Source organism: Pseudonaja textilis, chromosome 2 (genome assembly GCF_049901715.1).
Source record: "Pseudonaja textilis isolate UNSWEBS1 chromosome 2, rPseTex1.2, whole genome shotgun sequence".
Classification (NCBI taxonomy): Eukaryota; Metazoa; Chordata; class Lepidosauria; order Squamata; family Elapidae; genus Pseudonaja; species Pseudonaja textilis.
Genome location: NC_141991.1, coordinates 96,580,572 through 96,597,862, shown reverse-complemented (window position 1 = coordinate 96,597,862; position 17,291 = coordinate 96,580,572). Strand labels below are relative to the sequence as shown.

At 38.5% G+C, this 17,291-nt stretch overlaps 1 protein-coding gene across 1 annotated transcript; it reads right to left on the bottom strand.

Annotated features, from left to right (window-relative positions):
* Positions 1 to 579: 579 nt before the first annotated feature.
* TRMT1 (tRNA methyltransferase 1) lies at positions 580 to 14,574 on the bottom strand. Its single transcript, XM_026696286.2, has 17 exons — positions 14,258 to 14,574; positions 13,173 to 13,511; positions 11,685 to 11,740; positions 10,901 to 11,043; positions 9,579 to 9,766; positions 7,561 to 7,676; positions 6,561 to 6,673; positions 6,115 to 6,263; positions 5,822 to 5,905; positions 5,029 to 5,098; positions 4,782 to 4,916; positions 4,284 to 4,369; positions 3,473 to 3,581; positions 3,044 to 3,120; positions 2,432 to 2,551; positions 1,752 to 1,872; positions 580 to 770 (listed from the first exon to the last, which is right to left on the bottom strand). Exons 2-17 carry the CDS (start codon positions 13,478 to 13,480, stop codon positions 714 to 716), a joined length of 1,932 nt encoding a protein of 643 aa, XP_026552071.2. The 5' UTR covers positions 13,481 to 13,511; positions 14,258 to 14,574; the 3' UTR covers positions 580 to 713.
* Positions 14,575 to 17,291: the final 2,717 nt, after the last annotated feature.

Below are 17,291 nucleotides of genomic sequence, written 5' to 3'. Positions count from 1 at the left end.
TAGATCACCTCAGTAGTGCTAGTCAGATGATGTTGCCTGGTTTGGGCTAATGAAACGTTGGCAAGAAAATAACTGAACTTGGAGAGCACGGAGGACACATAACTTACTACTTCATTGGGAGACGTATTGTCAGCTTGGAAAGAGCAATGAATGGGCTCATATAAGCAATGGGGGGATGGGTGGGGATTGTGGGACTCTTACCCTCACAGTTTGACCAGAGCTACATGTATGATAAAAAAAAAAACCATATAGCCTGAAACATAATATTTCTGGCAATCATAGGAAGCTGCCTTACACCAAGTCATATCGTTGCTCAGTCTTACCTTACTCATCTTGGCTGCCAATAGCAAAAAAAAAAATGTTTCACATAAAGATACCTCAGCCCTGGGATTTTCTGCATGCAGACTGGTACAGATAGAAGATTTTTAAAAAGTGGAAAGACGGCCATGTGTAAATTTGTTCTCTGCTGTCCTACTTGGCTGAACTGGTTCTTAGATACTGTCAACCCACGCCCTACAAAAATGCTAATGAATCAAAACGATACCCTCATCAGTATTAAACAGTCATAAAAACAAACATAAAAGATAATAGTATTTAATTGTCAAGCACATTTTGACAGTCATTAAAATATAAAGATTGCCTATAAATTGCAAAAATAAAAATCACATCAGGCATTCAGGAACTTTTTTTGTCCCGCCGCTGTTACTGGGGCTTCACTCTTTTTGTGTCTCATGAGAGTAGCAGCATTTGTCCCCTAAGGTACAGTCACCCTGGGAAGGAAAATGGCATTCATTGGAAACAACTAATTTAAGACATTTATATTCTTTCACCTAATCCAACCTATATTATTCATATAAGTGGCTGATTGCTAACAAAAAAGAAACTGCCTGGATAAAGCACTCAGCAGCTCTGGGGAATGGACTATGCTGTCTTTACCATGCGTTATCTTTTTTATTTTTATATATATATAGAAGTCAAAAACATCAAGTCTTCAAGGAGATTTTTCACAATGTGGCTATGGTTTGTATTATAATCTTAATGTGCATACACAAGGACTTAAATTTTTGCTGCCGCCTTAGGTCTGCCAAAACTGAGCAGTTTGGTAAAATATCAGGCAAGCAGCATTCGAGCTTAGTAGACCATTTTAAACTCGGGAGCAGACGCATCTATTTTCAGAGGATATCGTACTTAATTGTAGTCGTCTGTTAATTGTAACTGGTTAAAATGGACTGGCTAGGTATGCAAGATTATTGTTTTTGGCTGCCACACTTAAGCTAGAGCAGATACTTCTTTTTCGTTATTTAACTGTGGCTTAAAAAAACCCCAAATTTAGTGAATTGTTTTTTCTGTTTCTAGGAAGCGAATTACATGCCCCTGTTTCCAGACCCCCCCTGCAAGGAGAAGAGAGCCCTCAAAATCCATTTTTTCCCTTTTCTAGGAAGCTTGGACTCTACACTGGTTCTAGATTAGTGGAGTCACCTGAAAAGATGGTCTACTAAGAGGTCATTTCCTTTCCCCATTTCCTTTAGATCCAAATGCTTCCATCTGAGCTATAACCCAACTATATCAACCCACTGAGCCAATCCCATGATCAAACGTTATAGAATTGAAGCCATGTGCCACACCAATCACATTTCTTCCTGGACCTGCGCTGTCACAATAAACTGAATTCAAAAAGATGCTGCCCATTTCCTTTCAATGGCCTTTTAACTAGTTTCTTACCATGCAGAGTAACTGTAGAGGCCACTTACCTTCCGGAACCTTTTGCATGGAAAGTTTTTTAGGTGAGAACCATCATTCCCTTCTGCACAAACTTTTCTCTTGTTTTGATGTAACTTTCTCTTTTCCTGCAGACAAGAGGAAATCCCACCCCTAACCCAGAAAAAAATAATGAGGCATGAACCAAGGCAGCTGCTCTGTGGTTTTAATGGGGCACTAAGACGACTCATAATGAAAAGCTGCAGCAAACCCTGTAAAAATATTTAGCCTGGTGAGTTGTAAGACACCCGCCTGCTTCTGCACCCAAGAGGACTAGCCTACAGTCCTATGATTACAATCCTACTAGCCTACAGTCCTTCTCTGCACCCAGCAAATAGTAGCAGTGGCAACATCAGCCAAGGGCCTGAGCTGCAGCTGTGGTGTGTGCAGAAGCTTTTTTATGGCCTGAGAAGGGAGTCCAGATGCAGAGGAAGAGACTAGCTATATACCTTCCCTTTACTGCACAATCTTCCAAGACAAAAGTTCTATTAACAAGGCTATAATTCGCAGCCCAAACAATGCATCTGGCATCGGTTTTACAATGAAGAAACTAAACTCTTTTTTTTCCCCCTTCAAATATCACACATGTTAATCGTAATCCCAGAAGAGTTTTATATTTTGGATGGTCTGATTTCCTCCTGGGCAGCCCGTGATCCCTTTGAAATCCCTTTACCCGGCTTTTGCTCTTGATTTGGGGCCCCAGAAGGGCTCGGGGTTCATCTGGAACCGTCGGAGTTTCTGTTTTCGTGATTTAGGATTAGCATCTGCTCGGACAGTGAAGGATGCCTGCAACCTGTACGATTCATAGAAAGTCAGAATAAGGGACAGATTAGAAGATGTGATAGAGCTGTAACCCACAGGAACCTCTTCAGTAGGTTCTGCCAGTGGTAGGAGCGTTCGGTATCGTACATTTTTCTCTGCAAAGGAACGGCTTCAAAATAACAGTCTTTAGTCTTCCGTCTACTGCCATCCCTCCTTGTTCTGTGTTTTGCTTTGTTTTATTTATTTATTTATTTGTGTATTTATTTATTTATTTATGTGTTTGTTTATTTATTTGTGTATTTATTTATTTATTTGTGTATTTATTTATTAATCCTCTCAACCACCCGTCTCCCTCTGAGAAAGGCTCTTTTTGCTTGCTTCCTTTTTCCCTTCAGAAACTTTAGAATTCTGCCTTCAAAACATCCAAGTTTTTAATAGTCTGCGCCTAAAGCAATTTGTGTCTCAGCTCAAAATTCACATTTGCTCATCTCAAGCCCAGTTCTACCGTGTGACAATCACCTACTTGGGTTCCACAGAAAGGATGTGAGCTGCTGGGCTGCTCTCTGAAAGGCGCTCTCGCTTCACAGGGTTGAGCTGCTCCTGCAAGGGGGGATGGGCAGAAGGAAGAGAAGGAACAGCAGTTTAATTTAAAAAGAGAGAGAGCCTAGGGTGTAGACAGAAGGCAGAAGGGATGTCTTGGGTTGTCGAGGGATTTTTTTCCCCAAATCTTTTAGGGCTACCTCACACTGAACTTTTATTAAAGCTTGTAGAAAGAAATTAGTTTAAGCCAATTGGCTTTGCCTAAAAACTAGAGGAGAAACCAGAAATTACCTCTGTGAGAATCTTGATGCCTGGAATAGCCTTAAAAGTTACAAGGCCTCCATAATTGCTATACAGTGTCAAATGCCAGAAAAGAAAGCTCCCTTATATGAAAGTTAAGACCACTGCTCACCCAGCAGCGCATAATGTCCCAAAGCACAGATGATGGTGCATCTGTTTTGATAGCGTTCTTACAGGCATGAGAAAGCGACACTTGGTAGCCAGCGTGAAGAAGAGCTGATCTGAAAAAGAATCCAGAGAAGGCTTATATTAAAACATGTCCTAACTTCCCTAAGGAAAAAGATTAGCAGAACGCCCAACAATTGGGACAGGTCAATGTTCTGTTTCGAGGCAGCAGGAAAATTGGTCCAATCGTCTAAACATGAGACTCCAATTTCTTCAAATCTATTTTTCTTCTATACTATATATTTAAATGCTGTAGTTTGTTTTTGACAACTACTTCTCTACTTTCCTATGAAATGTGCCCTTTGTATATCCTTAAAATCACAGGACATTTCATGCTAGAGACCCTGAGCAGCTGTGTTTTCAAATCACCCAAATCCAAATTTATCTTTGAGTCAACCGCAGCCTAGGAGAAGAAATCTTTTAAACAGCCTGTTTGTCAGTCAATGGGGCCTGAGCCATCTGCATGTGATGACTGTTCCGCTTGTGTTTGAAAAGATTCAGAGATTTACAAGACCAGATAACTTGCTCAAAAACAGCAACTCTCTTAGCAAGCGCCTGATTAATGCATCACTATTGGTAGGAAAATACCAGGGAAAAACCATCCATTATCTCCACAATACCACAATGGCATTCAAACTTTGGCTTTACCAGCAATTGCAAGGAAATCCTGTCTATCGCCACATTCCCAGCCTATCTTAGGATATTCCTTTTTAAAGTTAAGCACAAAATCTTGGTGCAAATTAGTAAGTTCATCTTACCTGAACTGTAGTAGAGAAGGACTGTTGGAATGAATGGTTTTACTGAGTTTATCAAGGGTATAATAGAGAGGGACATCAGGCAGTTCCTACATGTAGAGGAAAACAGATTTTAATTATACAGGGAAGCTATTCAGGTGAGGTTACAGAAGAGGTGTATCTACTACTGCAACCATGTTTTCGTCACATTCTGCTTTCAACAATTGATTCATTCATAAGGCCCTTTTTAAGCCTACTAGAGGAGGTTCCCTTTCAGGTAAGTTTATTCACTATTATAATTGTCTCATAAAAAATATGTCAACAGCCTTGCAAGACCCCAGACCATGGCTTGAACATTGTTGCCTTGCAATGGCTGTCTTAAGGTTGAACAAAGCAATGCTGGCTACAACACATGATGATCTGCTGGCTAGCTTTCTACTACTTTACTACTAGATGACTACTGGATGTTTTTGCTTCGGGGAGGGGGGAGTGATCTGAAAAGAGAACAGCCATCATCCTCACCTCCATCACCATGCTCAGGATGCCCTGAATCCGTTGATTTGTCTGAAAGCGGCCTGGGTTACTCTCAACTGCTGACAAGACTCGCTGGACAAAACCCAAATCGTGAAGCGGTGCTGCCCACATGGGGCCAGCCAGCTGCAGGATGAAGAGGAGGAGGAGGAGGAAATATCAGCTTGGGGAAAAAAAAAACCCACTTCTCCAAAATCATGTAAGGCAAGCCATGAGGCTACTTATTGTCCCGGCTCACCTGATGGTGCTGGTGGCAATGTTCACAGGAGGGACCTACAGGGGGGCCACAAGCAGACTTATAGTTGAAGCTGTGGGGTTATACAGAAGAAAAGCCAGATCAAAATAATAGATGGGTTTGCTTCCTCCCTGTTTATCAAATGATTCCTTTATGTTACAAGCAGAGGTTGTCTAAAAGTCCAAGAGACCTGAAGGCCAATGGCCCCACGGTTCTCTCTAGCACAATATAGATCAAGCCATCAGAGACAGATGTACAGCATCTGTTCAAAGTTAAACTTCTGAATCCTCAGCAGCGATGTTTCGACTGTGGAAAAAAATAGGCAATATCTAATGCTGAGAGGCAGTAAAAAAGAGACTGCATTTTCCAGTAAGAATTTTTGTCTAATTCTCTCTTTCTCCCTCTCCTTCTCCCTCTCCCTGTAGGATTATCTTAAATATGAGATCATCATCCTCTTGGACAAATAAAGTACTTAATAGTTTTTGGGCTTCCAATAAACAAATACTTCTTTCTGTATAAGTTTTCATATTTTTAATTTCCTAGCCTGCGAGCTTCTGATAGATGTGTGCAGATCATTTTTTATTTTAAAATTCAAAGGGAAAAGAAAAGTGGGGAGCAACTAGCAGTTCCAAAAAAAGCAACACTTATTAAAATGGGAAATTAGTTGTTTGCCATCATCAATCAGTGGAGGAGAAAATATCTAGCAGAAAAAAAATTGTATACACCAAAAATGATTTAGGCAGCAGAATAAAGGAAACTACCACTATACTATCAAAACTATAAAAAGAAGTCTTACTTTTTTCCATCGCTGACCATCTTGCCAAGTCTCTGGATATGAAATGATCCACAGCCCACACAGTTATAAACCAAGCCCTGCTTGCTGCCAAGAGAAAGAAAAGAAGACTTGCTAGAGAAACTAGAGACAGGGCAAAGAAGGAAATGCCCAGGTATCGTCAGCTATATTGGACATTCTCCTGAATGCAACGAATTGGGAACAGTTGGAAAGCAAGCAGGAGATCTGATCTTTTTTTCCCTCCGCAGGGGAAGCGCAGCAGAAAAAGCAAAACACCCTCTTCAGCAGGTGCTCACCTAGCAGAAGCTTTGACCTTGGATGGTCCACTGAAGACTCGAACAAACACACGGATGTAAAAGTCCACACTGACAGACAACAGTGGAACAATATAGCGCTGGTAGCAGTTGGCACGGAGATCCAGGCTGTGCAGGATAATTCGTAGGGCCTGAAAGAAAAAGGGCAGTGCAGCGGGGGTTCCTTTTGCCTTTGGGCACTGACCCAACATGGCTAACTTTGCAGAAGATATGCAAGATCTTTGCATATTCTTCACAGCATGTGACGTTCCCATTCCATTCTTTCCCAACCCCAGTATTGTAGTACTTGTAAGACCTTACTAGTTACTACTAGCTGTATTTGCTGATTTGGGAAATGTTAATTTCCTTTTGAGCAGAATAACAAAGGAGAAAAAAAACACGGCAACAGAATGTAAGCCTCTCACTGCCTGGCACTCCCTGCTACTCACCATTTCATGACAGCAGGTGGTGCCGATTGACACGCCTCCGTATTTGCTATAACAGGTTTCGCCTAATTTCCCAGCCAATACAGCCATGTCAGTGCATGTAACACAGAGCAGACCTGTTGGAGGCAAATTGTAGAAAAAATGTAAATCAACACCTCTCCCAAACATAACTAAGGCGCTAAGGGGGAACAGACAAGAAGAGTCAATGAGCGTGTACCAAAGGGTTCGCTCTAGACCTGCCCATGGCTGAGCCAGTACAATTCTACTTCTTTCTCTCCAAAAAAAGGGGATGCTCTTCCTACAGTATCAGGCATAAAAAAGGGAACACAAATAGAATTAGCCAGTTTACCTTACAGGCTTTTATATTAATCTTTAGGGACATATCTGGCCAAATAGAAATATTATTTGCCAATATGAAAAGCTTCAGGCCTGATTTCAGACTCTAGAGTCCTGGGTTATTGTTTTTTCTTTTCACTATGTAATGTGAACAATCGCTGATAGATTGTTTGGCCTAGTGGTTAAGGCACCAGCCTAGAACCAGGAGTTTGAGTTACAGTCCTGCCTTGCGCATGAAAACTGTCTGAGTGACTGTAGGGTAGTCACTCTCAGCCCAACCTCCCAACCCCCCCTATGGCTGTTGTTGTGTGGAAAATAGGAGGAAGGAGTATTATGTATGCTTGCTGCCTTGAGTTACCTATAAAGTAATAAATGTGGGATAAACATTTAATAAATACATGTCTCAATAATTCTTGAACTATTTCTAACCTTTGGAATATCACTATTTCCTACTGATGAGGAGTCAAGATATGGCTAAAGAAACACCCCATTTTAGAAAACAAATGTTACAATGTGAAATCCATGTTCTTATTTCAGTTTGTCATTAAAAAAAAGGTGGAAACCTGTATCAAGAAAATTCTCTGAAAAATAAAACCATAGTATTCTGAGCAGCCCCCTTTCCCCTATTAATAACAATGTCCAGAAATGAAAGAAACTACCAACTCACCTCCATCCCTCACGCACTGCACCACAGCATCCAAGAAACCAGAAGGGCTGCCGTAGGGGTCCAGATCAATAACATCAAAGAATTCTTTAGCTGCCTTTTTGTGATATAGCAGCATCCTAACCAAAAGAAAGAGAGACTGTGACAAACAGTAATTAGGTGTGGTACACCCCATAGCTAGAAAAGAGGAAGCAGGAAATTCTATGAAACAGGAGATGTGGGCTTCAGTTCTCTGTGCCAAAGCATTTGGTATGCACCAGGGGTCTCAAACACAATTTACCTGGGGGCCGCTGGAGGCAGAGTCTGGGTGAGGCTGGGCCGCACATAGAAGTATTTAGCCAGCTAGCGACGCATGGAGAACGCACTAATATTATACTTTCATATCATGGGGGGGGCACAGGATATCGTCCTGCGGGCCGCAATTGGCCCGCGGGCCGCGAGAATGAGACCTTTGGTATACACAGAAAACTGTACCTAAAATGGAGGATCAGCTATTCTCCCTAGCAGGCTGGCTGCTCATATAGAGATCCTTTTCACTATGAAGCATGCCCATAATATGATTCCACATCAGCAAAAGATTAGGCCAATGAATACCTATATCATGCAAGTCAAAGAGTTTCTCCAGCTTAATTCCACAGAAGAAAAGGCGAGTAGATGGATCATTTGCTCAATAAATGAAGGCTGTTTTCAGCTGTAGAGCACTGGCACAAGAATAGAAAGAGATGGAAATTCTGGAAAATTAACTCCTTTGTGTATTCTTAATTTTTTAAGCAATACAGAAATATTGTCTCTGATGATAGAACTAAAGAATGGGGTAATTAGAAATGCAGCTGAAATACAGGACCTGTTTTATCATCTCTGTTCACCAGTGATTCAGCTGTACTTCCCAGACCTACACAAGTGGCAATTCTGCATCATCATATATTCTTCCTGATTTTAAGAGTGGCATATACCTAGTATTATTAGCATATTGTGTTGTTGCAGTAGCCAGGAGACCGCAATCCTATTGCAGAGTAGTATAGTATACAGAACAGCAGTTTGGCTTGCCAAGCTACCAGCTGTTATAAGAGATGCTTGTGAGCTTCCCACGGTGCGCTACAGGAGGGCGAACTGGCTTCACACCAGAGAGAAAGATGAGCGGTTTTGCTCGCGGTGTCACCCAAGGCTCCCTTCCTTCCCTGGAGCTGCATTGCAAATGGGCACTGCAGCCGGGAAGGTTCAGAGCCATCAGGAATCTGATGACCTGCACAGAGCACCAGCTCCTCTCCCCATGGAAATGGTACCTATCTATCTACTTGCAAGGAAATGCTTCTAAACTGTTAGGGTGGACAAAGCCAAGGTAATACAGGAGCTCATCCCACCACACAGTTAGGGCTCAAATCACGGGAGCCAAGAGCATCTCCAGCATCATTAAGCCACTCAACCACCATGCCTCTTAGCATACACTTCATTGGGCCTTGTTTGAAATCAGGGTTCACGGAGTGCAGATAAATATTGGTTTTCTCATTTATTATCATGAGATTTGTTATCCTCTTTGTTAGCTGTCAGAAAACAGCACATAATCAACTACGGCACTGCAGAAAAACAAGGTTAAATAGTATTCAAACTTGATAAATTCTCCCCACCTCATTTTGTGCAACAAAATAGTTACTGATCATGTCAAAACAAAAGGACCATACAAACTATTCTCAACACAGCAATAGCTTTTTGGAAATGGCTTTTCTCAGTCAGAATTATCTCAAGACATAAAATAAAAATATTATCATTACTCCCCGAGATTCACTGAATAAGTTTGTATGTTATTCCACATTAAAGAACATAGTCGAGTATTACAAAATGGCTAAGTGAAATCTAATTTGCTTGTCCTTCTTTTAATCCCATTGTTACTATTAAAAACAACAATTCTATATATATTTTTTGCAAAGCGAGAGTTTATTAGCTATGTCTCAGAATGTTAAATGGTCGAGGGAATCAAAAAAAGAAATAATTGACATCCCACTCTTATATAGAAGTCTACTAACCGAGCATCTGACAAGCTTGGAGTCACCAGGTGTTCCACACCATTGAGCTTAATGTTTTGAGTGATGAACTCAACAGCCTTAGAAGAATTATCATTAGCTACCACACTGCGAATGCCAGGCACTTCCTTTGCAAAGCGGATGGAACGCAGTCCAGAAGCAGCCAGAGCCTCCAGCACTTGGAGTCCCTCCTGTAAAAGGCAGGGTGGGAAATGTTAAAGAAAAACTGAAATAAATGAACTTTCAAAAACTCAGTATTTGACTTGAAACTATGTGGATTACCTCTGCTTCAACTTCCAAAGTGGCTCTGGCAGTTTCAAGAATATTAAGTAGACATGTTCAGAATGTGTCTTTCCTAAGTGTTTTGTGATGTTCGATCACTATCTATGCTCAAAACAATACAGAAGTTTGCATCATATCTTAAAATGGGCCCTCTGAATGCTTGACCGTATGTTGAAATGAGCAACTATTCCAAAGTCCTAGATTCTTTACTTCAAAAGAATTATTAAAGCCTCACAAAAGGTGATCAGTCAATTCCCAGAAGTTGTAAAAGATTGGGTTATTTCATGTTTATATAACACATACTACGATATACCATGATAGTGAAGAAGGCCTCTGATACATACCAGACTTAAGCTTTAATTCCAAGCTCTATGTTTTATTATATTTGTATCCCATAATTCAATATTACCATAATGAATATGTATATTTTAAAATATAAAAATAAAAACAGTACAATTAACAGTGACATATCTCTGTCTTCTGAATAATATAAGTCTGGTATGTATCAGAGACCTTCTTCACTATCATGGTGAATTGGTTTGGGTTGTTTTATTATTGCACTGATAGTTTATTTGATTTTATACTTCATGTATGCTGCTAAGAGTCTCTAGATTGTGGGAGAGAAGTAGTATAAATGGATGGATGGATGGATGGATGGATGGGTGAGTGAGTGAGCAAGCAAGCTCCCACCAAGAATAGCCAAAGATTATGACAGCTGTGAATGTTAGCAATAGCAACATAACTTATATACCACTCCACAGCACTCTTTGAGCAGTTTATAATGTCAGCATGTTGTCTCCAACAATCTGGGTCCTCATTTTACCAGCTTTGGAAGGATGGAAGGCTAAGTCAACTATGAGCCAGTCAGGATCTAACTCCTGACAGTGGGTATAGTTTGCCTGAAATACTGCATTCTAACCATTGTGCCAATGATAGAAACTTTAGGTCAAATATATCTGCACAACAATAAGCTGGTAATGGCCAATGGAGCAGTTCATCCAACCCACCCTCAAAAATCCAATGTGGAAACATAGATACAATACCTGGCATACTTCACCCACTTCTGCAACTGTAGCAGTCTCCTCTTCTGGAATATCTCTATAATTCAGTTGTTCCAAGTTATCTTTTCCCATTTCAGAGAGATCAACAATCACTTTAGAGGTATTTTCTTCCCCGGGAATTGCAACTGGAGAAAAAAGATGGAGCAGATGAACACATCCTTGGTATCTAGTCTGAACAAATGCTCAGTCCTTAAATCTTTTTATATAATTATCAAATATTCAGCTCCTTTAAATAGTGTTTTCTCCTGATCAAAGAATAACCTACTATAAATATAACTGGAAGGCTCCCTCTTCTGTTTAATTTTGTCACTATTGAAAACCTGAGCTTGCTTACAGGTGAAAGAACTACAGTCAAAAATCTACTCATAATTTCAGTTATGTAAGTAAACTGCAATTGTTCTTTTTAAAATGATAAAACAGCTAAAAAGCAACAAGAACAAATTACAGAAGATTAAAACATTCTACATTGTTATTCTAGGGACAATTCCTAAAAATTAAAAGTGGGTCTGCTTACTTCACTTCACAGCCACTAAAAAACCTCTTTTCTAATAACCTGAGGAAGGAAATCAAAATACTGCCTTGTTAAGTCCTAATTGTTTTTTATTAAAAATGTGTACACATTATTTCTCTGCAGGCAGGAAAATAAATCCCACCACCTGAATTACTACAAAACAATAAAAGTGGTATCTACGTTTTGCTTCTTATATATCTCTGTTTTCACCTGATGGACCTTAGATGGAATAGTGATGAAAGCATTGCCACTCACTCCTAATTCCTTTGGATAAGAGCTGCAGACGAGCAAATTCAGTAATAACTGCACACCTAAAAGTGAGAAAAACAGCACATATTACAAACTTTAATGTGCCAGAATTACATATCTATTGTACATGCATACAGTCCTTTCAAGAATGCATGACTTTTATAAAACATCATTACATAATTCAGCATCCTAAACTATCAATCATTTTAGAAATTCTTTCAAGTAAAATGACAAATCAACATTACTTCTTAGGTCTAAGAAATAAGACAAGTACGTTCTCTTTAACTGTAGATATTTCTTCTTTCCTACCACTTCATATTGCTGGGAATTGGGTGGTACATAACTTTAATAAATTATTACATCTGTGCTACATCAATAGCTTTTAAAAGCATGAGCCCAGAGAAGCAGTTTTTATTGCTAAATATTTATTCTGTATTAATCAACTCAAAATATGTAATTTGCATCATTACTGCTAAATTAGCCCAAATTCCAGGAATTTTTATAAAGTGCACATAAGCATCAAGTGCTATGCAGTCTACGAGAAATTGATTTCTGATCTATTGTTTGCTTACTTCTATTAATATAACAGCACACTAACTTTATTTTATGCAGCATGAAACATCAATTTGCCTGATATATACTGTAGCATTACATACTTATGAAACTACTTCAAGGAATCAAATATCTCACAAGCTGTGAAATAATTAAAAAATAAAGAATGCCTGTTTAACTTTCCCATTTTATATTTACATTTTTCTGCACTAAAAACAAGCTCCATATAACTTGCAATATTGTACTAATAATGTTACGTTGAAATAATTTGCTGAGCACAATCCAGAACTCTGAGAACTGACTGAATCTCATTGCATTGCTCAAAGTTCCACATATGTAGTAAATTGTACATTTGAAAATGCACTTACTAAACGAACATTTTCTCATATTGTTCCTCTTACGTTACGATTACAGACTGTCATATTAGTAAAAAACATTGAAAAGTGAAAAACAAAATCATACTTGGAACTTGCTAAACCTATGTACTATGACAATACCTAAGTAAGCACATTCAACTATTTGATAGCAATTGGAGCCCTCCTTTCAAAAAAAGAATACAAAGAAAAATAAAAATGAACATCAAGGACTCCTACAGTCCAACCAGTCCATGAAATGGGACATTAATCACTTTTACAAAACAGATCTTTAAGTAAGGAAAAGGGTACATATTACGTCTTTATATGTCTTACATTAAGACTAGGAAGATAGAACTCAAAGAAATATACCCTCTCTGAAGCTAATCACAGGAGAATATCTCTTTTTTCTCAGGTACAGATAATATTTTCCATACAAATCTAATTCCAAGTAAATTCCAACTTGCTACTCCAACTATATCCTCTTCACCCTCCCCACCGCCCCCAAAAACAAAAGGATAAACTCTTCCATCATTACTTCAACTTCATTCATCCAACAGTATGTGAAATCACTCTATTCTTTACTTACGTAAGGTCTCTGTTGAACTCTTGGACAGGGTTATAGAACACTTCATTGGCATTTGGGAAAATCACTTTTGCTTTTCCTTCTGTGATTATTTTCTCACCATTTTCTGTTGACTCACTACCACCACTTGTACTCACTGTAGGTGACTGAGCCATATTTTGCTCCAGATTACAACTTTCTCTTTCCATGTCTTGATTCAGATTACCCTCCATACCTTTGTTAAAAGATTGATTTCTGACTGAAATTGCAGTTAGAGTTGCTTCATTCCTATTTGAAGCCAAGGCAAGTCTCAACCAAATCCTCAGACACATTTATTTGTCATCAGTTTCTTTAAATTATTGTCTGAAAAGAAAAGAAATATAATTTTACTTTAAATACCCTGAATCTCCAAACATTTATAATTCAGCACTCCTGCTCTGTAATTAGACACAGCTCCCAAGGAGAGAGTATCTCATATTATGTGTTACCTACTGTAACACTTATTCCAGTGAACTTAACTGCAACTTACTTAACAGTTTAATCAAACCAATTTTCTAGGTTTATACAGCATGTTTTCTAAGGTACAACAGAAATGGGCTTATCTTCTTATCTAGAAATCCATCTCCAAGGGTTTTTGTGCTCATAACAATTCATTAATTTGCCTCTTGAACAAGAATTCCAGATTATTTTAAAAGCTAATTGATTCTATGGCCTGAACAAACCCTGATATATAGATTTGGGGGGGGGGGGGTGTAAGAAACAATGTAAACTTTCTCACTGAACTTTATGATTTTCATATAAAATAAGTGCATGTTTTGTTTGTACCTCTTCTTCTGCATATAAATGATCTTAAACTTATTTTGCAAGACTATTTTTCAATTACAATTTAGAGAAATACTTTCAGTACTTGGTATTAGAAGCAGTAATGACCAATCGAAAATTACTGGAGGCAAACAACCACCACCACCCCATATCAGAGATGTGACCTGGGCATTTAACAGCTACCTTTTGAGAAACAGTTTATCTTGACATCAAGAATCTTAATTGTAAATGGAATAGAATACAAAAGAGAATTGAAATACTTTTAACTTTATTAATTTTACACTTACTTTAAAGCCAATCTGTAATTTTTAATCAACTGTAGACTAACATATTCTTCTACCAAGTCTTCGCATGCAACTGCAAATACGTGGAGGTGAGGCAGCTGGAGGGCTGAAACCGGGGTTCTCGGAGGGAGGTAATACCGACCTCGAACCTTTCTGTCTTTGCTGTTATCTGGATCAGGCCAATCATCGGGCAAAGGATACGGAGTTGAACTATAAAATCTCTCCCTAGGATATAGGCTCCCCTATGTATAGCACAACCAACCAGAACTAAAGTCCACGTTCCTTAGCCCAGCTTATACTGTCGACGCCATGTTGAAAGTGACTGGGAAAAGATCAGCTGATATCCTGCCAGCCAATAGAACGGTGGCAGCGGATGGGTCGCCTAAAGAGTCAAAAAAGGGTAAAGGATACGGAGCAAAAATGCCACTTTTTGCTAACGAAGCAGGTAAGGAGAGTCCAGCGTTTTCAAATTGTTCGCCTATTTCAAAACGTCGACTTGAATCGGATCTAGGAGCCCACTGCAGTTTACTGCTTTATACCTAGAAGCAGTTGCGGCAAACGGCGATAAACAGCGGTATGATTAAGATTCAAGTATATTGCAGTTATGCACATTCTTCGTTGCAGATAATAAAATGTATGTATTGGAATTTTCTGTACATGTCGATTCAAGAACAATCCCTTGTCCTTTCAGTATCACTTTTTCTTAGGTAAATAGGTATAGGATGCAACCTCTGAATAAAACTATACGGGCATAGTTTGAAAGAATTCAGTGTAGCATCTCTGCTAAACTCTAGCCGCAAACTATATAAAAGCAATAAGACCTAATAGCTTTCCTGACCTATATATTTTCCAAGAATTCTGTTCATCTGGAATATATCTCTCTGATTTCCAAATGTTCTCATTTCAGTTTGGGGGATGGATTAATCATTAAGTCAAATGAGTCCAGGAAAACATATGTATAATACAAAATCAAAATGCTTGTTTGGTCAATGACCAGCAAAATTTGAAAAATCAGATAAATGAGATAAAGCTGTAGCATAATACCACAACAAAGATAAAAGAATGTATAGAAATGTAACATTCCATAATGGTGTGTTGATTATATATCTCTCTCATCTCAAATGAGACAGCTAGCATGTATTAAACCTAAACTGACAAATAACACAGAGGTAGTTATTTCTGTGACCAGTTATTTGCATTGAGGCAACACAGAATCTGGGTAGTGCACAAGTGCATAAGGTTTGAATCTTCTCAAAGACTGTGCACATCAAAATTGCCTTCTTGGAAATTTACATATTACAGGCAGAATATAAGCAGACCTGATATCTCATTAGAATTTACAATATAATAATTGTGTGTAATTCATATTTGAAGATGTTTATGAAAATGTTTTTTTTTCCTATCTACACTCCTTTTATAACTTTCTAATCCATATTCAGGGTAGTGTTGGGGCACCTGGATGGACCTAAGCATTTACTGGCCAGGTGCCCTTCCTGATTCCTACTGGGAGTTTGCAGCAGACATTTTTTCTTTGCACCCTAGCAGAGAAACATCTGCTGTTATGTTGGATTTAACTCTCAACTTGCCAAATTGGCAGCAAGCGTCTTCACCACTAGGGCACCATGCCGTTCTTTTTTTCCTATCTATACTGATTTACATTGTGGTCTACTGTTCTATATAAGTATTGAATGCATCTTTCAAACTAAACATATATTTTCAGAGTCGCTTATTATATATTACTAACACGAGATTTGCAGGAGCTAACCAATACTGGATTAGCAATGGAACATGCTTTGCGTGGAAAAAAGACCCCAAGTTTCATCTTCAGAATTCAGCCAGTTATTGATTGTGTGTGTGCAACACATCATGACATAAACTAGACAACTACTTTTCAGCATAAAACATTTGATGAAATTATGACTTGTCTGTGGTTTTACAAATCCATCAAATGGAATAAGACATGATTAAAACACGATTATAGGTATGTCATATGAACACAAATGACACTGAGCTAGGATCACTTTTGTGATTTAGTGATTAGATTATGAATCACATTAAGCCAAAATCACCATTGTCATTTCTGTAGTATATTGTATAAACCTAAAAGTTCTTTTTCTGTTTGTCATGATATATGGCTTAATGTGTTGTACAAGCTCAGCTGATTTCTCTATTCCTAGAAAACAGGTAATATTCAAGATAGGCTTTTCTCTTGAACAAGAGAAGATAACATTTTAATAGGCTGTATTTACACAATATTCTGAACCATAAACTACCCAACAATATTATAGTTTAGCATGTTGTGCAACACAGTGTGGCCAGTTGATAGCTCAGTGCATGATATAAACTCAGAACAATGGTTACATAAACTATGTTCACTGAACAATAAGCGAGAATATCTTGCAAATACAGTAAACATAAATGAACTTTCATAACTTAATTACTGTAAAATTTCAGGTTTCCCAAATGCATGTAGACCATACAAACATCTTTCTCAGAATTTCTTACACCCTGCAGCCATATCCTATACACAGGTGAGGTGGGAGGCAGATGAACAAGAAAAGCACCACAAAATTCAGGGAATGTCCTTTAGGGAATGAAAGCCAATGCTCTGATAGAAATCAGTGGCTCAAAATTATAGGTGAATGGTTTAGATTTCTGATCCCCTGAAATATGCATAAAAAGATCCCATGAATGGGAACTTTGCCTAAAAGGTATTTGGAAATATACCTCTATGTAATTAGTGTAAGACTTCTTTATGCAATATATTTGCACAGGCTATTCACGTGTAATACAAAAGTGGACTGACACAATACTTAGCCTCATTCCATTCTTCCCACCCCAAATATTCATGTATTTGTTTCAACATCAGAAGACACTGTATGCATGAATATGGACATGATTCTATTTGTTATTCCATCTATGCCCTGCCCCCACTGCATATGTTATAGAAATATGCTTCATTACCAGAGGATAGGATACAAAGAAATTAACAAGAATGTTTTTGCAATTTTAGAAAGTTTGGGATTCCTTTCACCAT